At 39.8% G+C, this 26,846-nt stretch overlaps 1 protein-coding gene across 1 annotated transcript in view; it reads left to right on the forward strand.

Annotated features, from left to right (window-relative positions):
- ITGB3 (integrin subunit beta 3) overlaps positions 1-26,846 on the forward strand; it is an 85,856-nt gene that overhangs the window by 19,462 nt on the left and 39,548 nt on the right. The window contains exons 4-8 of the mRNA XM_044675130.1: positions 6,863-6,948; positions 18,972-19,167; positions 22,350-22,602; positions 24,251-24,413; positions 26,473-26,634. Of these exons, the coding sequence (XP_044531065.1) occupies positions 6,863-6,948; positions 18,972-19,167; positions 22,350-22,602; positions 24,251-24,413; positions 26,473-26,634 (860 nt within the window). The remainder of the gene's footprint in view (positions 1-6,862; positions 6,949-18,971; positions 19,168-22,349; positions 22,603-24,250; positions 24,414-26,472; positions 26,635-26,846) is intronic.

Raw genomic sequence — 26,846 nt, forward strand, 5'->3', positions numbered from 1 at the left:
AACTGGGAAACAAAGCCTTCCACACATTTCAGAGAAGGAAATCTCAGAGGAGACAGCTATTGAATTAGCATGGGCTCCAGCCCAAAGTCTCTTCATGAATGGGCAGTTTTCAGCTGAAAGAGAGAGCAAATCCTAGACTTTTTTTTTCTAAACCCTTACCTTCTGCCTTAAAATCAATACTATGTATTGGCTCCAAGGCAGAAGATCTGCAAAGGCTAGGCAATGGGGGTTAAGTGACTTGCCCAGGGTCACACAGCTAGGAAGTGTTTAAGGCCAGATTTGAACCTAAAACCTCCGGTCTCTAGACCTGGCTCTCAATCCATTAAGCCACCCAGATGCCTCTCCTTGACTTTTTAAGATGCTCACTTTTACCCTCTTAGAATCAAAGCAGAATTTGGAGAGGTCTAGTTTAGACACTCTTAATAATGATATCTGACACTTATATGGAGACAAGACTTGCAAAGTGCTTTATGTATATTATCTCTTGTGATCCTTATAACAATACAGAGAAATAAGTACTACTGCTATTTCCATTTTTTCCAGATGAGTAAACTGAGGCTGAGAGATTAAATGATGACGAACTGGTGAATATATCAAAAGCAGAATTTGGTCAGGGCTTCTTAACTCAAGGGTCTAAAGCCAGATACACAACTCTCTTTGAACTTGAGGAGTAAAATAAAAGGGTACATTTAGTTTTCTTTTAGTGACAAAATAAATTTGTAACTAAATTTAAGGGAATGGAGTGTCCTGAGTAACCATTGGCATAGCTCCCCAACCACTGAGTTCTATCAGGTTAAGCTAATCTCAAGAAATCTGCCGGAAATCAGTAAACCCAAAAGATCAGGGAAAATGATTGCTCGTGTTTATTTTGAAACCGGTCAGTTCAAGTCACAAAATAGAAACTCAGTAATAAATACTTTTAGTATGAATTTTGGCCCCACCCTTTGTGCCCTCCACCCCCTCCCAACTATTGCCAAATCCTCCTGATGTATTCCTAGACAGGTTTCCATGAAAACTTCCATCATGGGAAGAGATAAGGAAGCAGGGGCCTCATTTAGATTTGGACCAAGTTGGTCTTTCTTTTGCTCTGTGCCTGGGGAGAAGAGGTGGTTGGAGGTGTTTATTTCCACAGTTGGCTAAAGGTAGAGGAGGAGGACCAGACACTGTTGGCTGGACAAGCCTGATTTCAGACTCCTTTGTCCTGTATGGACGTGCACCCTTATGTTTATGGTTTCTGACTCTATTATGCATAATTATGTATTTGAGGGTAAGTGTAATCTCAGGGCCTGCTAGCTATGGTAGGTCTGGATTGTTGTTTAAGAACGTTTAGTTCTGAATTATTTAAGAACTGTGCTACAGGCAGCTGGTGGTAGAAGAGAGAGATTAAGAGTCCTAGAGATAGGAAGATCTGAGTTCAAAATAGCATCTGATATTTACTAGCTGTGTGGCCTTGGACAAGTCACTTAATGCCCTGCCTCAGTTTCCTTAAATAGGAAAACAGGGAAATAAATGTAAAATAGGGAAAATAAATAAGAAAATAGTAATAATTCTGAGGGTTGTTGTGATTAATACCTAAAGATCTGCATTATTAACATTTTCTCCAGCTTAAGTCAACAACAGTTAACAAAACAATAAATCAATGATCTGAAATTTGCTTATTTCTACAGAATAATGGCCAAACCAAAAATTTAAGAATCAGCTTGAGGGGGGCAACTGGGTAGCTCAGAGGACTGAGAGTCAGGCCTAGAGATGGGAGGTCCTAGGTTCAAATCTGGCCTCAGACACTTCCCAGCCATGTGACCCTGGGCAAGTCACTTGAACCCCCATTGCCTACCCTTACCACTCTCTTCTGCCTTGGAGCCAATACACAGTATTGACTCCAAGATGGAAGGTAAGGGTTTTAAAAAAATCAGCTTCAGCATGCTCTTGCCTTTAACACCTTGTATTCTTTTTCAAGTGTGACTAAAAGGGACAGTGCCATTGACCAGGTCAAAATTTGCCACGCCACTGATGGCCCTTAAAAAAAAGACTCAAACAGTTTTGAGAGAGTTTAAGACAAGTTTGATGGAGCAGAAGTACACATTCTCCAATCAGGCATGGGTATGGTGAGTCAGTGAGGGATTGGATATAGGAAACAGCTTTTTACCAGTATTACCTCTGGCAGAGGAGAAGAAATGATCATGGGTTCAAGAGAGAATCAGCCTTGACAGCTGGGAGATGAGTTACAGAGAGGAGCAGACCCAGCTGCCAAGCAGAAGGGCTGTACCCCAAAGGAGCTACATGAGGACTCCACAAGAGGAGAAAGGAGTTTGAGGTGCTGTAGTATTGGATACTTGAGTTACCTTGGTCACCTGTATTCCCCTACATATGAACCTCATTTCTTTTATAGTCTATAATGACTTTTTTCCAGATTTGTGTGTGTGATCATCCTAGCGTATGCTTAGGCTTATGGGGGATGTGGAGGTGGAAGGGGGATGCTTTGTAGCTACCCTTCTTACTCTGCCAGCTTAGTAAATATCTTTGCTTTGATCTAGTTGCATCTCCATCTCCTGGATGACTGTTGGGGGAAGATTGATAGTGGAGACCAATGTGACTATAGTCCTGACTTGGTAGCTGCCTATTAGGGGACCCAACCTGCCAGATTGAGTGCCTTGTTGGGACAGGGAGTACTAGATACAGAACTATTTTTAATGAATATTTTTAATATTTTATTTTCCCAATTTTAGGTAATAATTTTCAACATACATCTTCCAAAATTAGAAGATCCAAATCATATAGAACCATTAATACATATATGATATTATTCAGTCATTTCAAGTTTGCCCAACTCTTTATGATCCCATTTGTAGTTTTCTTGGCAAAAATATTGGAGTGATTTGACATTTCATTCTCTAGCTTATTTTACAGATGTGGAAACTGAGGCAAACATGGTTAAGTGACTTGTTTAGGGTCACACAGCTAGTAAGTGTCTGAACTAAGATTTGAGTTCAGATCTTTCTGATTCTAGGTCTGGTACTTTATCCACTGCACCACCTAGCTGCCTCTATAATATCATATGGGATTTATGGGATAGAAAATCACAGACTTTGGTATTGGAGGTCAGAGATAAGGAGTTGAGCTCCAGACACTGGCAGTGGAGTGTCAGATCCCAGAGTTATAGAATATTATATCTGGAAGAAATCAGATGATCACAGTATGATTTAACCTAAACTTCAACTTATAGATGAGGAAACTAAGGCAAGGGGAATGGAATGTTCTGTGTCATTTAGCTAGTTAGTGGCATTCAGTTCTCCTTGGTAAGCTTTCTATTCCACCTCCCTGCTAATGTCCTAAATTGTGTTTATGTGTGGGAAGAGGGATTTCATAATTTCCTAACAAAATGAGCAGAGACACGGTATCTTTTTAACTTAAGGAGTATAGGAGACACTGGGAAAATACCTTGACATCCAGGAAATTCCTCCAAAATGGAAGGTCAAGGGGCTACTTAGGAGATTGCTTAAATAACCAGGCATAAAACCTGACTCGGAAAAGTAGTTGGCTCTGCTAAGTCTTGTTTCTGTTGCTTAGAAAAAATTCTTCTTCGGGACACAGAGAGAAAAAGCTAAAATTCCCTTAAAATGGAAGAAGGTTTGCTCGGAAGAGGTCACTTTGATTCAGAAGACCAATTAAGAGTCTACTTTGTACAAGGCATAGTGCTAGTCACTCTGTATACAAAGCTGTTGTTGCTGTTTATCCTTTGTTTTCAAAGACCAGTGACATCACAGGGTGATATCTTGGCTTGTGTGTTATTTGGATTTAAGTGAGGGTGAATTGCAAAAGTAATATAATGCAAATCTTGCTCCTAAGGAGTTTATAATCTACATTGGAGATTACATGAGGAGATCTATTACACAGATAGCTTTGGTATTAGAAATATTGAGATAAATGCAGGGGGAAAATCCAGGCAAAGTGCTATAAAAATTTGGAGGTAGGAGGGATCAGCTGGGGAAGCTGATCCAAGCTGAGGCTAAGGGATTTTCCTGAATAAGCCAATTCTTAGTCCTTTTGCCCTCCAGCTTAGTTTTTCTGGTCCTAGTTTGGCTAACCCACTCCTTACCCTTGTCATCAGTATTTCTCTGTTTTCTGGACAGCATTGCTATGGCACCTAATCTTGGAACAATGGTGAGCCAAATCCTAGAATTTGGTCTCTTTAGGGAAAGAAAAAGAGAGGATGCTTGAGAGGGTTCCAGGAGGTCCTACTTCTTCCCAGTACTGTTTGGCCTCTGGCTCTCCTAAGCCATAGTCTTTAGGGCCTATTGGCAAGAGCAGGTTTTAAGCAGTGATTTAATGAGGCAGGTGCAAAGGGTACAGCTGCACTGGGTGTGTCACCAGCTGGAATGTAGAAAAGCTAACAGTAAAAATAATAATTGCAACTCTTGATTTTTCATTTAAAAAGTGTTTTACTACATTATCTCATTTGGTCCTCTGAACAGTTTGATGTAGTAGGCAAGACAGGTTTGTTTGTTTTTTCACTTCTGATTTTGCTTCTTTTGGGAATTCTGATCTGGAGACTCTCTCCACCTAGAGTCTGTCTGGGACAGACATTAAGTCTCTTTTTTGGTCACAAAGTCAGTGAGGTGGGTCTTAAACTATGGTCTTTTTTTTACTTCAAAGGCAACCCTCTCGCTATACCATGATGAGGCAGGAATTATCCCCATTTTTATGTTGAAAACTGAGACCCAATGAAAGAACAGTGACTTGCTTAAAATCCTATAACTAGGAAATGATATATAGAGTCAAGACTTCAGGCTAAGTGTTCTGCCTTCATATCTAAAATTCTTTCTACCATCCTGCAAATCAATTCATTTCTCTAGGCCTCAATCTTCTCATTTGTAAAATGAGGTTGGGCTAGATGAGGTTTAGTTCTAAGTTCTATGATCATAGAAGGGGCATTTTTTCTGTATTTCTGTTCCTTCATTATCTCTTCTTCCTCTTCTGTTTATTACAGGTCTTTGTTGTATACAATGGGTGCTTAATAAATGTTGTCAGACTGACTGAAAGTCTAGTCATGTTTAATTAATTTTGGTTTATGTGGGGAAGTATTTATGTGGAGGAAGGCAGGATGAGGGTGTGTATGTGTATGTGTGTGAAAAGGAGGAGGTGGTGTACATTTCTGGGAGCTCAAACAGAATGAAACAGGTCCTAATTATACCTGTGGCCCCATCTAGTTTCTCTCTCTCTCTCTCTCTCACCTTTTAATTTTTTCCCCATATTTTATGTCAGTACAATTTTCTTTTTTCTTTTCTTTTCTTTTCTTTTTAACCTTACCTTCCATCTTGGAATCAATCTGTATTGGTTCCAAGACAAAAGAGCAGTAAGGGTTAAGGTAATGAGGGTTAAGTGACTTGCCCAGGATCATACAGCTGGGAAGTGTCTGAGGACCTCCTATCTCTAGACCTGTCTCTCAATCCATTGAGCCATCCAGCTGCCCCTCAGTACAATTTTCAATAACTTTTTTTCTGACATTTTTCAATCCATGTTCTCTCCCTCCCTCCACCCCTCACCCTTCCCCAAGATGGCAGGTAATATAATATGGGTCGTATATGTGTTATTATTTAATACACATTTCCATATCCATCATGTTGTGAAAGAAGACATATGTTGCTTACACTAGGGAAAACTTCATAGAGGAAATAAGATGGAGAATGGCATGCTTCATTCTGGTTTAAATGTGTTTCTTGAATATAGCATATTGCGGGATTCTGACTTTTAATCCATTCTACTATGCTCTTTCATTTTATGGGTGAGTTCATTCCATTCACACTCACAGTTATGATTACTAACTGTATGTGTCCCTCCATCTTATTTCCCCCCAGTTTATCTTTCTCTTCCTCTCCTTTCAGCCTTTCTCTGATCACAAATATTTTTGTTTCTGACTACCACCTCTCTGAGTTCACCCTCCCTTTTGTCTTCCTCCCATTTTTCTCATACATCCATTCTTTCTTACTTCCATATAGGGCAAGATAGATTCCTATACCTGTGTGTAGCTGTTAGTCCTACTTTGTGCCAATTCTAATGAGAGTAAATCCCAGCCACCTCATCTTCCCTTCTACTGTATTGATTCTTTTTTAAAATTTTATTTAATTGATTAATTAAGAGAATTTTTCCACGGTTACATGATTTATATTCTTTCCCTCCCTTCATCCTATCCCTCTCCCATAGCCAACATGCAATCAGTGTATTGATTCTAAAGAGACTCCTCATGGAAGATAATTTTCTCTCCTTTTCTCTTTTCCCGATGAATTCTTTTCTTATCCCTTGATTTTGTTTTGCTTTGAGTGATCTAGAATTGTTAATTAGCCTCTTCCTACCATTTATACTCAATTTACTCCCTGCTGTCTATCTATATATGCTCCTATTCACTGCCCTAATAGTGATAAAATTTTAAATTATGTTTCACACGTTAAGTATCCTAAGGTATGGAACCTTAGGCACTTCAAAAAAACAACTGTGTTTTCTCCTCTTGTTCAAGAACACCAGAGTAATTCTTCCAGATATTTTCTTGCAATATGGTGTCTAGGTTCTTTTTTAGATTTGTCTTTCAGGCAGTCTAGTGATTCTTAGGTTATTCTCCTGGATCTACTTTCCAGGTCAATTATTTTTCCAGTGAAAATTTTCCAATTTATTTTCATTTTTTCATTCTTTTGAATTTGTTTTATTGTTTCCTGTTGTATTATGGAGTCATTAGCTTCCATTTGTTCAATTCTTGGTATCAATTCTAAGACAGAAGAGTGGCAAAGGCTAGACAATTGAGGTTAAGTGACCTGCCCAGGTCACATGCCCACCAACTAGTCTCTAAGTCCTTTATATTTTTTTTCCCCAGGGGCCAATGTCTGTACCACCCGAGGAGTGAATTCCTGCCAGCAATGCCTTGCTGTGAACCCTCTATGTGCCTGGTGTTCAGATGAGGTAAGGAGCAGACCTTCACCTTCACTCACCTGCTTAACTATTTTTGGTCTAGTTGCTGTCTAAGCTCAGTTCCCTAGTCTCCAGAAAGAAGGCTAGGGAGAATTTTGCTCATTGCTGATGTGAGAGAATATGGAGGCTTTCATTAGGAGATTAATCTTCTCAATCTAAAATAGCTGTCATTGGGGCAGAGATATGAATGGAGTCTAGAATCAGATTCTAGATACCCTGCTTCACTCTGCCTGGGTGGATACCTTGGTACTGACTGTAACTGAGCAGTGGTCCCTTCTGTCTTTGGTAGCTTTCTTTTGAGAGTGGAAATATGGAGAAAAAGAAAGGAATGGCTTGGAATCCCATAAGAAGGAGCTGGAGGAGATAGAATAATATTTGGAGGTAGAGCTGTTTGTCTATAAAAATCTCAAGAATGAACACTGCAAATGGAAGAAATCTTTTACAAATGTAGAGATGTTTGATCAGAGAGAAATTCTTCTAATATTCTAATTCTGCTGCCTGGAGCAGTGAGAGGGCCTATGAGAGAGGGTCTATGGGAAATCCTAAGTCTAGGCATGAGGTCTATAGTGTTTAAGAGCCAAGGATATGAATATATTTGAGGATATAAGTATTTCTTTATGGTTGGGACATAGAGACTTGTGCTGATAAGAAGAGACTAATTAATGATCCCAGATCACTCATCAATACACAAGGCCCATGATATAGGGTTGGGAAGAGATTCTGACACATTTTCTTTGATGGTGACATACATATAATAGAAAGCAAATTTGGGTTTGGCATCAGAAGACCCAGATTCAAATCTTGATTCTAAGACTTAGCTCAATGTCTGGCACAAAATAAATGCTTAATGAATGTTTATTGACTGAAAAATTGATTGATTGATTTTGGTACTTACTCTTGTGACCTTGAGTAAATATTTCCCCATTATTATCATCATCTTAAAAATGAGGGCCAGGATTAAGTGATCCTTAACACCTCTTTCAGTCTGTAATTAAAAAAAACCCTTTTACTTTCTCTCTTAATATTATTTCTAAGACAGAAGAGTAGCAAGGGCTAAACAAACACATTTAAGTGACTCTCCTAGGGTCACACGACTAAGAAATATCTGAGGTCCGATTTGAACTCAGATCTGATGACTCCAAGCCTGACTCTTTATGCACTGTTCTTCCTAGCTGTCCGAGCCTGTAATCTTTCAAACCTACCTCAAGAAGGGCCCTGAGCTTTCTGCCTTTTCTCTAAGAACTAGAGCTGCTCCCCATTCCAATTATATCTTTAGGCCCAGACTTTCTAACAACCCAAACCAGACTTATCACCCCCTTTTCCCTTCTTCACCTCTGAGCTACTTCCTGATGCCCAAGTGGTGACTGATCTTTTCCAAGAGTTTCCAAAAAAGGAAATCTCCTTGTTAGGTCTGGTCAGAAAGCCAGAAGAAGGGAGGTTGTATTTATCCCCTTGCACGAGGACAGCTGGATCAGCAGTATTTGGCTTTGACTGCTGTTTGGCCTCTGTTTCTCTGCACGAGTCCTTCTCTGAGATGTAGCTCATCTGGGCCACATTGTCTTAGAGGAGCCAATGAACATTTCCCTGGTGGGAGTAAAGCTGTTCCCCCCATCCCTGCCCTGCCCAGCCCTCCCCAACATTCTCTTCCATTTCCCTGCTTCTCATATGGCTCTTTTCCATTTCCCATTTCACTGTCCCTCCTCCTCTTCTGGCCTTCACCTTTTCTTGACTTTTCTCTTGAGGATTTTACAGTCTGTTTTGCAGGTGCCTCCCATGATGAGATGGAAAGGAAGAGACAAGGAAGGGGAGAATTTGACCTGGATAGTAATCAGAGGAGGGGAGTTTACTGTGGTACAAGCAACAATAATGAAATCTAGGGGCTGCTGGGTAGCACAATAGATAGAATGCCAGACCTGGAGTTGGGAGGAACTGGGTTCAAATCTGGCCTAAGACACTTCCTTACTGTGTGACCCTGAACAAGTCACTTAACCCCAATTGTATAGCCCTTGCTATTCTTCTATCTTAGAAGTCATACTAAGATAGAAGGTAAGGGTTAAAAAAACCCCCAAAAAACAACCTAACAATAATAGACATCTAAGATAACTACATCTCAGCTGAAAAGGACAGGCAAAATCTGTTCCTCCCCCCCTGTCCAAAATGGGAAAAAAATAGAAACAGTTTAAGACCAGAGGAGAAAGAGATATAGTGGACAGAGAATTGGTTTCAAAGCTAGGAAGATCTGAGTTCAAGACCCATCTCTAATTTATACTGGTTATGTGGGGGTTGAGTCCCTTAATTTCTCGATGCTCTGGATAGTTTTTTAAAATGGTAAAGTTTAAAGAAAACAGGACCTGTATTGGTAGAGGGAATTCTTTGACCCTTGGCTTTCAGATATTCATGAAAATCTAGTCTCTATCCCTAAGGACTAAAAAGATATAGGAAAGAAACATTCTTTCAGTATTTTTTCCTTTCTCCTTTCTCCTTTCTCCTTTTTCCTTTCTCTTCCTCTTCTTCTTCCTCCTCCTCCTTCCCTTACCTTCTGTCTTAGAATTGATACCGAGTATAGATTTCAAGGCAGAAGAGTGATAAGGGCTAGACCAGTGATTCCCAAAGTGGGTGCCACCTCCCCCTGGTGGGTGCTACAGCAATCCAGGGAGGCGGTGATGGCCACAGGTGCATTTATCTTTCCTATTAATTGCTATTAAAATTTTAAAAAATTAATTTCCAGGGGGCTAAGTAATATTTTTTCTGGAAAGGGGGCGGTAGGCCAAAAAAGTTTCGGAACCACTGGGCTAGACAGTTGGGCTTAAATGACTAACTAGTGTCTGAGGTCATATTTGAACCCAGGACCTCTGGTCTCTAGGCCAGGCTCTCCACATCATCCTCATCTTGATCCCTTCCTCCTATTATTCTAGGTAAGAATAATCCAGATAATTGAGAGAAACTCCTGAGGAAATGGGGGATGTGGCCCTTTGATAAAGACCCTGTTTTTCAGAGTTACTAATATAGGACACTAGGGAAAGCCTGGTGAGTTTTGTACTTGTGGCTTGGGAGTGTGAGTGCTGGTATTCAGTAACTGGAGAAGGAGGAGATGAGTACATTTGTGTGGAGGAGTTAATCGGGAGACCAGCCAAGAAATTCCCTTGGAAAGTAGAAATGAGAGAACTAAAAATTCTGTAGTTTAGCAAGTAAATATGACTGTCACTGAATAAGGAGAAGAGATGGAGGAGGAGAAAGAAGGAAAAGAGAAAAGGACAGAGGGAGCTGGATTTAGTAGAGGATAAGATGTGTCATTGGAGAATATTGATGGGGAATGGGGAAGGTATGGGGAAGGGGGAAGTAGAAATCCAGAATTGTGTCCTGGCAATTCCCTAAGTAGGAGGGCAAGAATCTCCCAGAATGGGCAGATGTGGATGGTTGCAATTTGAAAAGTCATCATGCAGCAGGGTAGTTTCACTTATCTTTGTCACACGTATGCCTACATCCAGTCCAACAGGCTTATATAGCTTCAAGAGTGGGGTTTCCCCACCCCCATTTATCTTGTTAAACGACCCCCTTCTTATCCTCTCAAGAACAGCCTGCTTTGGATTGAGGAAAATATGTAAAACCAGACTGGATAAGGGGTGAACAATCTCTAGCGTTTGTATGTTGGTGGTGGAATGTTTGACTGTTCACCAAATGACCCTGCAGCCTTGCTCCTTTCCTTCTTCCTCTGCCATCTCAGGGACTGGCTGGAGAGTAGAGAAAGGACTAGAAATTTGCCACATCCCTAGGAAGAGAGCCCATGCTAGACAGCCTTTGGGAAATTGCAAAGTTCCTTTAATACCCCAAGCTGCCCATGGAAACAAAGGGCCATCCTTTTTAAAACTACCATTCTACTGGTGCTTTATGGAAGCAAGTCTCCAAAGCACTAAAGGTGAGTATCACACAGAGAGCAATGAAGGCATGCATGGTGGGCAGGAGCAGGCTGTAATATACAGCCAATAGAGACTTCAAATAAAGGGAGTAAACCATGTATGACGGGCAGAGGAAAAGGCTAGTCACAAGGTGAAGATAAGAGACGACTCTGGCCGATGCCTGTTCTAAAGGAAGCTCTTGACTGGGCATCAGAAGATCAGAAGATCTTATTTCAAGGTCAAGTTCTGCTACTTGGTTATTATGTGAGCCTAAAACAATCATTTGTTCCCCACGCCCCCTATCTCCCAACAGCCTCCCAGCTTTAAAATGGCATTAATGATGAGAGAAGCAGCCAGAGTGCTCATTTTGGTACCCTCACACTGTCAGGAGAATGTGGAGAAGGTCTGCCAGCATATTGAATATTTAACTTAAGAGAGGTCTGGATGGGTTTCAATTTGAAAAATCATAGAGGGATCAGTGGCAGGAGTGTTGGTCCTAGAGTCAGGAAGACTGGTCTACCTGAGTTCGAATCTGGCCTCAGATACTTACTAGCTGTGTGTCTCTGGGCAAGTCACTTAATTCTGTTTGTTTCAGTTTCCTCATCTGTCAAATGAGCTAGAGAAGGAATCTTGAACCATTCCAGGATCTTTGCCAAGAAAATCTTAAATGGGGCCACAAGTTGTTGGACACGATTGAATAAACAAGAGGGGTCAGTGATCTGGATCAGTATGTGGAGAAAACATAGATTCTTAAACTATTTACATTGTAAATCATTTTAAATGTTTAGAGCCTGAAGAGATTTTAGAGATGATATAATATGCAGGGCCTCCTAACCTTTTTGCTGTCAGGGACTCCTCTGGAAGTTTGGTGAAGCCTAAGGGCCCCTTCTCAGAATGATATTTTTACACACATAAAATGAAATAGATAGAATTAGGAAGGAAATAATCATGTTGATATAAAGATTTAATTTTTTCTATGTAAGTTCACAGACCTCCCACAGAATAATTCAGTCCTACATTTTATAGCTGAAGAAGATTCAGAGAAAAGAAATGACTCCCCAAGGCCATGTATCTAATTTAGGTAATAGAGGTAGAATTTGAACCCAAATCTTCTGATTGTAATGGTCCAGCAATCATTCATTTATTCCACTATACCAGACTGTTTGGGGGCAGCTAGACAACTCAATAGAACACTGAGCCTGGAGTCAGGAAGACCTGAATTAAAATCTGATCTCAGACACTTACTAGTCTTCTGTGACCCTGAGTAAGTCACTTTACCTTTCCTTGTTTTAATCTATTGGAGAAGAAAATGGCAAACCACTACAGTATCTTTGCTAAGAAAATCCCATGGAAAGTATGGTCTGTGGGGTCATGAAGAGTTGGAAATGACTGATTGATTGGACACCAAACCAGGCTGCTTCCCTCATAATTAACCATATTTTACAGATGGGAAATTTGATAGGAAGGTCAAGTGACTTGTTCATGGTCACCTAGTAATTGAGTCACTGAGTTTGAACTGAGTTTGAAGGTCTTCAGACTCCCAGCTAAGAGTTCTTTCTTTAGAACACACAGCAGGGTGCTTTCATTTATCTTTGCTATATGAATGTCTATATCCAGCCTATGTACAGCTTTGGGTGAGCTTTTCTCCCATTTATCTTGTTGAATGATGTTGAGATCATTTCTCTCATCTCCATATGATTCAATCATCTTCTTCAGTATCATGGTGGTGGTGGTGGTAGAGGAAAAATGTCCCTACCTTCCATCTCTTTCTTATTTTCTAACTCTTTCCTGTTTTCCACTAACTCCTCAACCTGAGTGACTAAGAAAAATGACTTTTCTAAATTAGAAACAGTTAAATGGTCTAGTGAATAGAGTGCTGAATTTGGAGGTAAGAAGACAAATTCTTCAGATTCTGACTCACACACTAGCAGTGTGATCTTAGACAAGTCATTTCATTCCTCTCAGCCTCAATTTCCTCATCTGTAAAATGCAGATAGTAATAACATTTAACTTTATAGAGTTGTGAGGCTTGAAGTCCTGTAACCTCTCTCAGCCTCAATTTCTTCATCTGTAAAAAGGAGATAATAACTTTTCTCACAGAGTTGTTTTGAGAATTAAATGGGTTAACTTATTATTGCCTTCCCTATTAGATCAGGAGCTCTTTTGAAGTCAGGGGTCATGTTTGTTCCCTTTCTTTGTACTCCTAGCACTCAGCAGAGTGCCTGGCACATAGTAAGTAAGTAATAAATACTTGCTGACTGACTAAGTGACTGCTCAAGTAACTATCTCTTTTGGTCTAATGGTTGCTTGTCTATGAACAGGAATTGGATTGAAGGGTTGCCCGATGTATTTGTGACCCCTGACATCAGTGACCAAGAAGAGAGACACACAGGGGGTGGGAAAGAGTTCTTATTTTTCAGTGTTTAGATCTCTGAGGAAATTTATTACAAACCACAAGGACCAGCATCAGAGCCAAACACATTGTCTTCACTTCCTTGAAAAGCTATCACTCTGGAAAAGAGGGGCTGGCCAATTCCTGGACACCAGATCCTACCCTACCCCCTCTTGCCTTCTGACTCAAAGGTTTATTGGGACTTGGTTGTGTAACATCAATTTCTGCTAAGCAAAATGGAGAACAGGATGAGTGACACCCAACAGTTTTAGAATTTAGAACCAACCCAGATGCCTTGAGCCAGGGTGCAAAAAGCAGTTACTACCAGGACTATAAAAGAGAGTAACTGGATCAAAACTCTCTCTCATTCCTGAGAAGGGGACTTGGGTGGCTGGGTGGGTAGGCCAACCAAACCTGCTTAGATTACCTGCATCCTGTTCCAACAGTTCTCCCATCCTCAACTTCTGGACAAAGCTATTCTGTATTTTAATCATTCGAACATCAAGGAAGATCAATATCATCACTCAATTAAACTGGTTAAGGCCAAAGGTGCCTGGCCTGGCCAAAGTGCCACAGAGAGGGGAAACCTCTCCAGCAGGCAGTCTCAACCTGATTGCCCTGTGATTGACAACCCGATCATCAGTAGCCTAGTAAAGTTTTCCCAACACCTTTTTCCTTAACCCCGATCCTTTCCCTAAGTTTATTACAATTAAATCTTAAAGGCTTGCTTAAGTGAATCTCTTTATTGTCCTAAGGATCATACTTTATATCCTTGATCTGAGGGAAAGGGATTGCTTAGCAAAGTCAATTGCAGTTATCGGTGTTATTCCCTTAATCATACAGCTTTGTCCATCAAGCTAAACCCAGGATAAGCAGTCAGAGAAGCTGTGTGATCCAATTCACAGCTTCTCACTTGATCACTAAGTCCTGGGCACTGTTAGGTGGGAGGTGGTGATTAGCTGAGCTTCAAATACTTTGTGAGACCTAGTATTCATCTAGGCTTCCACCTTCACTTAGCTCAGGTCCTTATACCATCAGAGGACCTTGGGTCATTCTTTACTAGGCCCTGTCCAGTATCACCATACTGCCCGTAACAGTTGTTCCTCATGGATTCCCCGAGTCTCTCCCTTCCCTTCTTCTCTCCAGTAGACAGCTATAAAAAGCTCTTCCCACCTGCTCCTTGGTTTGCCTTCCCCCCACCCTTTTTTTGGGATAAGATTCTCCCTATGGGGCCTTGTGGGCAGCTGGAGGCTGAGATAAGGTGGAAGTTTTCTTTAATAGAAATGGAGCTAGAACGATGGGGGTGGACAGGGGAAATTAACCAACAGTTACTCAACAGGCATTTATTAAGTGTTTATTATGTGACACTGTGCTAAAATTCTGGGGAATTCAAAAAAAGGGAAAAAAAGTCCTTGCCCTGAAGGAGCTCACAATTTAATGGGGATGACTATATGAAAACACCTGTGTACATATAAGTTAAATTAGAAGTTATAATAAAGGAACCAGCAGTTAGGAGAACTGGATAGAGTCCTCAGAAAAAGATGAGTTTTAGGGACAGCTAGGCAGTTTAGTGGATAAAGAGCCAGGCCTGGAGTTTGGAGGACCTGGATTCAGATCTGACCTCAGATACTTCTTTAGCTGTGTGACCTTGGGCAAGTCACCTAACCTCAGTTGCCTAGCTCTTACCTCTCTTCTGCTTTGGAACCAGTACCTAAGATTGATTCTAAGGGAAAGAAGGAAATAAATAAATAAATAGATAAACAGATAAAGAAAGAAAGAGAGGAAGGAAGGAAGGAAGAAAGGGAAGGAAGAAAAAAGGAGAGAAAGAAAGGAAAGAAAGAAAGGAAAGAAAGAAAGGAAGGAAGAAAGGAAAAAAAGAAAATTTGAACTGAGATTTAGAGAAATACAGGAAAGCCAAGTAGGCAGAGGTCAGGAGGGAGAACATTCCAGACCTGAAAAGAAGGGTCATTGAAGGGAGAATGTACACTCAGTTAAGTGCCCTGTGAAATTTCTCTTTATATTCAGGCCAGGAGTCAGAGGCTGGAATTTAGCAGAAAGATGCTTCTTGCCTCATTCATTAGACATTCTTGCTGATATTCAGTGCTAGAGAGGGTGTTTGGTTTTCTTTTTTAACTCAATTTTATTTTCGGTTCCAAATTTTTTTTTTTTACCTTCCCCTCATCATACCATCTCCCAACTGAAAAAGCAAGAAAAAAATAACCCATTACAAATATGTATAAGAAAAACAAATTCCTTTTTAGCCACATGAGAAAGATATTTGAATTGGGGCTATTTTGGTTCCTAGTCTCATGCCCTAGTGCTAACCCTGATGCCTAGTCCTGTAGAGCTGATGAGAGAGAGAGAGAGAGAGAGAGAGAGAGAGAGAGAGAAAGAGAGAGAGAGAGAAATTGCTTCTAGCTTATGGGAATACCTTTCACTTCCTACCTAAGCCCATTTCATCCATTCATTTAACTAAAAGTTTGGTTTTCTTTTTTTAAAAGAATTCATTTCTGTAGCATAGGCTTAAAAAGCACCTTCCTCATTGCATCCTATGAAATTGGTAGTTCAAATATAATCATACCCATTTTATATTTGAAAAAAATGAAGTTAAAAGATGCCACATGCCTTGCTACTGTGCTAGAAATGCTAGCTATAGTGATGAGAGAAGAAAATTGAATGATCACTGGCAAAAAATTATCTCTTAGTTGCCAAATCAAATGCCCTTTTTCTCATTCTTCTTTCTTCTTAACCTCTCTGTAGCTTTTGACAAAGATGATTACTCTCTCCTCCTGGATAGTCTCTCATCTGTAGGTTTTCGGGATACCCCTCTCTCCAGGTTTTTTTTATTTTATTTTATTTTATTTTATTTTATTTTATTTTAAACCCTTAACTTTCTGTGTATTGGCTCATAGATGGAAGAGTGTTAAGGGTAGGCAATGGGGGTCAAGTGACTTGCCCAGGGTCACATAGCTGGGAAGTGTCTGAGGCCAGATCTGAACCCAGGACCTCCTGTCTCTAGGCCTGACTCTCAATCCACTGAGCTATCCAGCTGCCTCCTCCTGGTTTTTTTCCTTAATTATCTGACCACCACTTCTCTGTCTTCTTTTCTGGATCCTCCTCCATATCATACCCTGTAATCGTAGGTGTCCCTTAGGGTTCTGTCCTGGCTCTTTTTCTATTCTCCCTCTATATTACTATGTTTGGTGATATTATCTCCCAGGGATATAATTACCATCTCTAAGCTACCTATCCTGCCTCAGTCTCTCTGCTACTTCCAGTCTTGTATCTTCAACTGCCTTTCAGATGTCTTGAACTGGATATCCAGTAGACACCTTAAATTCAATATGTCCAAAACAGAACTCATTATCTTTCCCCTTAAACCTTCCCTGCTGCTGGCCATCACTGTTACTGTGGAGGGTAATATAATCTCAGACTCTCAACCTAGATTCCTCATTATCTCTCAATCTCCCCCTCATCTATAAAATGAGCAGGATTAAACTAGATGAGATTGAAGGTGTTTCTCATTCTAATAATTTCTTTTTTTTTAATCTGAAAATTTCTAATTAATTAATTAATTTAGAATATTTTTCCATGGTTACATGATTCATGTTCTCTCCCCTCCTCCTTCCCCCCCCCCATAGCCAATGAGTAATTCCACTGCATTTTACACATGTCATTGATCAAGACCTATTTCCATATTATTAAAATTTGCACTAGGGTGATCCTTTAGCGTCTGCATCCCCAATCATACCCCCATCGAACCATGTGATCAAGGAAATGTCTTTCTTCTGTGTTTCTGCTCCCACAGTTCTTTCTCTGGATGTGGATAGTGTTCTTTCTCTTAAGTCCCTCAGAAATGTCCTGGATCATTGCATTGCTGCTAGTATAGAAGTCCATTACATTTGATTGTACTACAGTGTATCAGGCTCTATGTATAAGGTTCTCCTGGTTCTGTTCTTTTCACACTGCATCAATTCCTGGAGGAGGTTCCAGTTCACATGATCATTCTAATAATTTCTCTATTGATATTGGAGAAAGAACTTTACCCACTACTCCCTGATGGGCTGTTAGGTATCTTACAACCTTAACCTTGGCTCTTGCCTTCTTCTAGACTTTCTTTAATGGGGCTTTTCCCAGTCCTGTCCCTCCTTTTCTTCTGCACTGGCCTTTTTTGTTATAGAGGAGCTAATGAGATTGATATCCTATGAAGGTATAATTATCATTATATCATATAGGATATTATGATATCCTATGAAAGATAATTAATAATGAAAATAACATAATATATATATATATTTATATATTTTAAACCCTTAACTTCCATCTTAGAATCAATACTGAGTATAGGTTCTAAGGCAGAAGAGTGGTAAGGGTAGGCAATGGGGGTTAAGTGACTTGCCCAGGGTCACACAGCCGGGAAGTGTCTGAGGCCAGATTTGAACCTAGGACCTCCCATCTCTAGGTCTGGCTCTCAATTCACTGAGCCACCCAGCTGCCCCCAACATAATATTTATAACAAAAATAATAGTTAGCATTTGTGTAGTACTGTAAGGTTGCAAAGTGTTTTATAGGTACTATCTCCTTTAACATTCATTACAACCCTTGAGGTAGCTGCTATTTCCCCATATTTATGACTGCAAACCTAGGCATAGAAAGGTTATATGCTTTGCCCAGAGTCAGTCAATATATGCCAGAGGCAGGACTTGAACTCAGGTCTTCCTGAATCCAAGGCAAGCTCTGTTCATTATTTTGCTTCTTATCCTGTGGTAGATCGCTATCTAGTTTGCTGTGGTTTAGAGGAATTTGGAAAGAATGGAGAAGGGTAATTGGAATAGGAAAATAGCTCATGGAAGCGGTTTTCTAGTTTTTCAGTCATTTACTGTCACACCAACATCTGGTCCATATGGATATGCTCTCATATAGATATGGACACACTTTCAAGGAATGTGAGAGCTGGAAAGGACCTTAGAGATTTCCCCTCTCATTTTACAGGTGAGGAAATGGGACCAAGACAGAGAGATTGATTAGCCTCAAGTCATACATCTAGTTAGTGCTAGAGCCTATATTAGAATATGGGTTAGGGGGATAGCTGGGTGGCTCAGTGGAACCTATCCACAGTATTGATTCTAAGATAGAAGGTAAAGGGTTTTTTTTAAAGGTAATATAGTTAAACTAGATCAGAGATTAAGTTTTTTTTTTTTTTTTTTAATCATGAGCTTCTTTGGCAATCTAGTGAAGCCAAAGAACCCTTTCTCAGAATAATATTTTTAAATGCTTAAAATAACTCACATAAGATCACTAGGAAGCAAAGCATATTGAAACAGTGATCTATATATTATAATTATATATAAACATTATGTTATATCATATCATATTTATATTATATATAAAACTATATGTGTATTTTATATATAAAATTATATATATTTTTAAAGTTCATGGAACCCGAATTAAGAACCCCCTCATGCTAGATGATGCTTGAGGTCCCTTCCAGGTCTAGATCTATAATCCTCTAATCTCATCCATGCACAACTACCTGCTTTTTTGTTGTCTTAGCTTATCTATTGTGTCATTGGGCTTTCACTTCTACCCCAGCATTTGAATGCTTCTTAGAGGACACTCAAAGCTCTTTTGCCAATAAGTAGTGGTGTCTGAAAAACCCTGAAGGAAGAAGGGTGTTATCATGGCTTCTAGCCCAAGATTTGAGTCTGGTGCCTTCCTTCTAGAATTTTGCTCTGGGAGCTTCCCGTTGTGACCTGAAAGAGAACCTGCTAAAGGAGGGATGTGAACTTGAATCCATTGAATTCCCGGTCAGCCAAATCAGGATTCTGAAAGCTAGACCTCTAAGTAATACTGGTTCTGGAGATAGTTCCAAGATCACCCAAGTCAGCCCCCAGAAGATTGAGCTTCGACTGAGGCCAGGTAAGATATGGGAGGGGTCCTTTTGGGGCCCTCCCCACCTCATGCAGGTAATCCCTGGTTACTAGGAGCTAAAGCATTCAGGACAAATATAGGGGATGGGGGACATAGTAATGTAGGTGATGGAAATTAGATGGATAGGTAGGGAGTGGTGGGGAAATAAAGACTTATGGAGGACTAGGCGTAGCTAGGTAGCACAGTGGGTAGAGTGCCAGGCCTGGTGTTGGGAGGACCTAGGTTCAAATCTGTCCTAGCTGTGTGACCCTGAGTAAGCCACTTAACCCCAAATTGCCTAGCCCTTGCCACTCTTCTGACTTAGAATTGTACTAAGACAGAAGGTAAGGATAAAAAAAAAAGAATTATAGAGAACTAAAGATTTGGGGATGGAAGGATGAAAACAGAGAAAATAGGGGGCAAGGGATAAAGATATGTCAAGATAGAGGGATTGATCCAGGGGGATTTGGATAGAGGCTAAAACTATTCATTTTGTAACACTGAGTTTAATTATCTAAACAAATCAATAATGTACTAAGAAGCTAAGTGTTAGATAATGAGGAATGTTCATTTATTGTCCAATGTGCAATCTGTTTCCAGAGAAATAGATGATAGGATTCCTGTTCTCAAGAAGCTTGTAATGTAGTCTTATTTGTCTTTGAGGTTGTGGGTTCTTGTTAGTGATGGATAAGATCAAGAGAAGAGATCAGAGTCTCTAGACAGTGGAAAGTGAGAGAAAAAGGAGGAAAGAATGTAGAATAATTGAAGAAAGGCTAGAGATATGAAGAAGAAAATAGAGGAAGTTTAGGGATAAGCAAGAGGACAGAGAACATATAAAAGGCTTGGTTACTTCATATTTCATTAAGCATTTAATTGAAATACTACATTGTACAGAATCATACAAAGACTCTGCCAAGGTACAAAGAAAGAAAAAGGATCTCTGCCTCCAAAAGGTTATAGTCTCATTGAGGAAACAAGTTACATAATATAATCATGGAGAATCAACATGGTCTTGGGGAAAGAATATTGACCTTGATATAAAATAAAATAAATAGGTTTGAACCCTTCCTTTTGTTTTTTGGCATTAGGTTAAAACATATTTTATTATATTCTGTGTAGCTTCTTTATATAGCCAAATGCATCTTTTAAAATTATTATTATTTTTAACTCATTATTTTATTTTTCTTAATTATATGTAATAACAATTTTTAACATTTGTTCTCTAAAATTTTGAGTTTCAAATTCTCCTGTTTCCCTTCTTTTTCCCTCCTCTCTTGAAAAAAGTAAACAATTTGGTCTAGGTTATACTTGTGAAATCATAACATTATAACTTTGGAGAAGTTATAGCCTTTTTTTTTCCAGCCAGTCAATCATTTATTTTTCAGACATGTCTAACTCTTCATGGCCCCACTTGTGTTTTTTTTAAATAAAGTTACTAGAGTGGTTTGCCATTTCCTTTTCCAGCCCATTTTATAGATGAGGAAACTGAGGCCAATAGGGTTAAGTGAGTAGCCCAAGGTTACACAGCTAATGAGTGTCTGAGGCCAGATTTGAATTTAGGAAGATAAGTCTTCTTGACTCCAAGCCTGGAACTCTATCTACTGTGCCACATAGCTGAACTGAGAGGGGAAATCTGGGTTCAAATTCTGTTATCTTCTAGTTGTTTGACCAGGAAGAAGTCAATCTCTCTGGATTTCAGTTACTTCCTCTGTAAAATAGGGATGATATGGCTTGCATTATCTATCTCATAAGGTTATTAGGGGGGAAACTGCTTTGTAAACTGTAAAGAACAAGTTAAAGAGAGTGTTATCAAATGTGAATTGGAAAGTGCACTACAAGTCTGCTAGTCCATTTCTATACCCAGTGAAGGAATCCTTTGTCTAAAGTCCCTGATAGCCATCATATTGTTTCCTAAGTGGATAGATAATACTGGAGGAAATTATCTGAGCTATACAATTTATTAGCAAAACAGGAATAATAAATGAATCAGAAGTCCCCCAACTCAGTTCAAAGACCCTGAATTCAGAGTGAGACGGATTTTGATGTATTAAAAACAATCAAATAAGGCCAACTAATTAAATGAAAGCAATTGACCAGGATACAAAGTTAGATGATCTGATTTCTAATTGAAGGAAAGATTAAGGACTTTCCAAGTTGGGAGGGGGAGAATAAACAGGTATAATTCCCTAAAATCAGAAAAAAGGCATCTCATCTTTCCCAAGTATCTGTATTCAATCAAAAGGATAAGGAAACAGTAACTTATTGACCAGTATGGGGTCAGATATGTGTTCCTTGAGATGTGTCTGAAGGCTTAATGTCTGTTAATTATTATTTTTTTAAACCCTTAACTTCTGTGTATTGGCTCCTTGGTAGAAGAGTGGTAAAGGTGGACAATGGGGGTCAAGTGACTTGCCCAGGGTCACACAGCTGGGAAGTGTCTGAGGATGGATTTGAACCTCGGACCTCCCATCTCTAGGCCTGATTCTCAATCCACTGAGCTACCCAGCTGCCCCTATGTCTGTTAATTGTAATAATAATAATGATGATGCATTATTAGCATTTTTATAGCTCTTTAAGGTTTGCAAAGGACTTTACATATATTATCTCAGTTGATCCTCCCAACAATCCTGTGAGGTAGATACTTATATTATCCCTATTTTACAGATGAGAAAATGGAGGTTAAAAGAGGTTAAGTCACTTGCTCAGAGTTACATAGATAGTATCTGGAGCAGCATTTGGACTCAGTTCTTCCCATATCCAAGTCTAATCCTTTACCTACTATGTTTACTAGTTTCAAAGGTTATAAAATATATGCGTGACTCATGGAAAGCCATAGTTTTAGATATGAAAGACAACCCTGGTATACTCTTCCTCATTATATCCTGTGAGGTCCTTGAGAGGCTGGACTGTTTTTTGCTTTTCTTTGTATCTTTAGTGTTGAGCAAAGTGCCTGATATAGTAGGTGCTTAATAATTGCTAGTTGATTGATTGACACAGATAAAAAAATAGAAAGTCATTTGTGGGAAGAGAGAATGTTAGTAATGGAGGTTGGAGAAGGGGGTGGCAATCAGGGGAGACTTTTAGGGAAGAGGTTGACCTTGAGCTGAAAGGGAAAACCATTGGGGCCCAGAGCCATGTTGCTCTACATGCCTTGGGTCCTGTACTGACACTTCTACCTCCTTCCCTTCCAGATGATTCTCAGACCTTCTCGGTGCAAGTGCGGCAGGTGGAGGATTACCCAGTAGACATCTACTATTTGATGGATCTGTCCAACTCTATGCGGGATGACCTGCAGAAAATTCAGTCTTTGGGGACTAAGCTGGCCTCTGAGATGCGCAAGCTTACCAGTAACCTACGCATTGGCTTTGGGGCCTTTGTGGACAAGCCCATGTCGCCATATATGTACATTTCTCCTCCAGAGGCCCTTAAAAACCCTTGCTATGAGTAAGTCCTCGCCACTGGGATCAGTTGGGCAGATCAGCTGGCAGGATTGGGTGTGTCCTGTGTTCAATTCTGTGGCTGCTCTGCTGGTTGGTCATGGGCAGGTCTCTTCTTTGTCCCACCTTCCCTGTGTGAGAAATCAGAAAGATCTAGTCAAGTTAGGGTGCTACAGTAATTGGTCAGTATCTCAGGGGTGCTTTTATCCATCTTTAAATGAACGAAGTCCAGATAATATGGAAAATCAAAATTATTAGCATTTCAGGAGTAAGGATGCTGCTGTTGCTAATAATAACAATTGCTAGCATTTTTATAGTACTTTAAAGTTTGCAAATCACTGCATTTGATTCTCACAACAACCTAGGAAAGGTAGATACTATTATCACCATTTTACAGATGAGGAAACTGAGACAGATAAACATTAAGTGACTTGCCCAGGGTCACACAGATAGTATTTGAGGTAGGATTTAAACTTGGGTCTTCCTGACTCTAGATCCAGCGCTCTATCCACTGTGCCACTTAACTGCCTGGCAGATGCCCAGAAGGGTCCTTCTTTATTATCTAATCTAATCTTTTTTAGAGATAAAAAAAATGAGGTGCAGAAAGTGAAGTGACTTGACCTTATTTCAGCTAGCCCTTGTCAATAAGCAAATGCTCATCAATAATCAGTAATGATAATTATAATAATAATAATAATGACAGTGGACACTTTAGAAAGTGTTTTACATGCACTATCTTATTTGATCTAAAGTTGATACTTTGTGCTTATTATTGATACTTTGGTTCTCAACCTACTATAATATTGAACTAAATGGGCTGTCTACTTCAGAGGCTATTCACACAACCATTCGATAGTGGAAATGGAGGCTTGTATTTATTCATGTTTCTATGTCTTGATATTGTGGCTTTCCATGTGTTCAGCCTCTTTTAGTCCACAAGAATTTGAAAATAAATCAATAAAGGGCAGTGGTTTCCCATCAGTGATACATATATACAAGCTGTGCCTACAATTGAAGTTATAAATTCACAGACTTACCTCCTGTTTTATGGAGCAAATACTTAATAATTAAGTAAGTAATTAATCTGAAAAAAGAATTCTATCCCTTATTGTTTTTTAAATTAAAAAATACAGTAAAAGACAACTTGAATCATGTTCACACAAATTTAAATATTTCAGAAAAGATCACATGACCTGGAATACTGTATGAAAAGTGCTAAGTAGAATTGCAGATGACAAATGTTTCTGTGTATGGTTGAGAGGGAAAATAAAGATACTCATTACTGGTTTAATTGAAATGAAAAAAAAAAAAACCAACAACAGGGTGGATAGGAGTCATCAGTTAAATGAGCAAACCATTAAGTTAAGGAAAGAAGTGTAGAACAAGGTATAATTTATTCATTTATCATTGTTTGCTGTCCATTAATCAATTAGAAGAATTTTTCCTTTAACATTATATGTAGTTAGAATATGGTCTGAGTATAAGTTAATGCGATCTTGGATAATTTAGTTAAATGTGAGAGTTTTGAGGCCTGAATTACTAAGGTATTTGGTGCTATAATGACTTAGGCTTGCATGCTGGCGTGTCATGCCCCATGCCCTGTTTCCACTGTGCAGTCTTTCCCATGGGGAATAGTTACTCATCTCTTTCCCCAGACTGAAGACAACCTGTTTACCCATGTTTGGCTACAAGCATGTATTGACTTTGACGGATCAGGTGACCCGCTTCAATGAGGAAGTGCAAAAGCAGAATGTGTCAAGGAACCGGGACGCCCCAGAAGGTGGATTTGATGCCATAATGCAAGCTACAGTCTGTGATGTGAGTGTGGGTGATGTGGGCCAAGGGCCAAGAAGCTAGCATTGCACATTGGGAAGAACGGGTCTCTGGTGGGGAGCAAAGCTCAAGATGGTCAATGTCCCTGAGGCGGGTATATATGAGGTATTACTGTTATTCAGCCTACTCTGCTGAGCAGTCTCTGAATTATCCGAACCTTTCGGGACCCGAGCAATCGCAGTTGCTTTGGGAAAAGAATTTTCCAAATTTCACCAAACATAACCCAGAATTATAGTTGGGACTGACTTACCTAGGATAGGTGATGAGATTGTTCTCTTCTCATCAAAGTCTATAGGGAGAGCCCCTAAGGACATGAGCATAACACCTGTGCTTGGTGGGTTGGTTTCTAGTGATTATTGTAGCCCGGCAGAAATATGTACATGATTGTTGGAGCATCGTTTGATTATGGGGGTCTCTTGAGTCTTGGATTATATCTCTGGGAGAGGGTAGAAACATTGGGAGAAGGTTCTGGTGCTGGATAGAGTGGTTGGAAATGTTGTTGTTCGGTCATTTCCATCATGCCCTACTCTTCATGACCCCATTTAAGGTTTTCTTTGCAAAGATACTGGAATGGTTTGCCATTTTCTTCTCTAGCTCATTTTACAGATGGAGAACTGAAGCCAATAGGGTAAAGTGACTTGCCCTGGGCCATAAAGCTATAGTAAATTTGACCTCATGAAGATGAGTCTTCTTGATTCCAAGCCCACCATCTAGCTGGCCTTTGGCTAGAAATACAGAAAAAAGCTATTCTCCAAGTGGTATTTTCCAACTTTTCTTCATTCTCTCTCACTTTCTTTCTCTCTCTCTAGATGGTTTATTAGTGTTATACATTGAACATCAATTCAAACAATCAAATTTGTTCACAAACTACTTATGTTTAAATTAATTTCAATTCCCAAAGTATCATAACACTTTCGGTTGCTCCCTTTAAGTCCCCATCAGTATTCTTTGTCTATTCTTATTTACTTGTCTACTTTTTTTTCTTCATATAAGTTTTTCCCAGATTTCATGTATTCCTTATATGTAATTGTATTAGAGTATTCCATCTTACTAATGTATGCAATACTAAAAAAGATCAGCAAATTAATTGATATGAATGTTTACTTCACTAAGGCAAATCATGCTTCATTGATGCCTGCCCTTCCTGTGAGATCCTTGTTAGTATATGTCAAGGAAGCCAAGGACAGGTAGGTGGTGCAGTGGATAGAACATTGGGCTTGGAATCAGGAGGATTCAACTTCATGAGTTCAGATTAGACCTCAGATACTTACTGGCTGTGTGACCTCAGGCATATCATTTAATCTTGTTTGCCTCAGTTTCCTCATCTGTCAAATGAGCTGGAGAAGGAAATGGCAAACCATTCCATTATCTCTGCCAAGAAAACTCCAAAAATGGGGTCACAAAGAGTCAGATGCAACCGAACAACAACACATACCAAAGCCCATCCAACTTTCCAGAGGTCTTCTTCAATTTCTCCCAACATTGGGAGGATACCACTAGAGCACACAAGCTCATCCCTTGCACTTGCCCATCTTCCCCCCCCCCCCTTCTTCCCCTTATACATTTCTATAAAGATCTGTTATCAGAGTTTATTTAATCATTGCCCTGTTCTAAGTTCTTTTTATTTATTTCCAACTACATATAATGCTATAAGGATTGGTATTAGGATATAGGGTGGCCTACACCTTTGAACATCTGGGTCAAATCCTGCTTGATATGAACTGGGTGGGTGGCCCTGGGCAGGATTCTATGCAACTCGCTAAGATAATTTGCTGAGGAGGTGCCAGTCTAGATTTGTAGAAACTCTTTCCTTGCCTAAGAGTTCCCCTTACTTGTACAATCATAGATTGAGTCCTGATCTCTATAATTCTGAGATGACAATCTCTAGATAACTTTTTAAAATAACACTGCCAATGCATATTCCTGATGAGGAATTAGTGGGTGTTCAACCTTTTCCTGTATTCATCCATCCAGGGCTGAGTCCTTGGATGTTGTTCTTTTCCTATGACATGGTTAAGGCTACCCTGGCTTTTTTTTTTAATAGGAAAAAATTGGCTGGAGGAATGATGCATCCCATCTGCTGGTGTTCACCACTGATGCCAAGACCCACATCGCTCTGGATGGGAGACTATCAGGAATTGTTCAGCCCAATGATGGGGAATGCCACATTGGCAGTGACAATTACTACTCTGCCTCCACCACTATGGTGAGTTCTCCCAAGCCCTGCTGTCTTTCTACTTCCCACCATCAACACCATTCTCACCTCTGTTGATATCAGCACCTGGGTCATGCAAAAAGTCACATAAAACCTTGGAGTTAAGAGGCAATCCTTTCTTTTCTGCATCAGCCAGTACTTAATTAGAACAATATGCCTAGTTGGGATAATACAACAGAGAAACTGGAAAGGGTTTACTGGAG

This window comes from Gracilinanus agilis, chromosome 4 (genome assembly GCF_016433145.1).
Source record: "Gracilinanus agilis isolate LMUSP501 chromosome 4, AgileGrace, whole genome shotgun sequence".
In the NCBI taxonomy this organism is placed as follows: Eukaryota; Metazoa; Chordata; class Mammalia; order Didelphimorphia; family Didelphidae; genus Gracilinanus; species Gracilinanus agilis.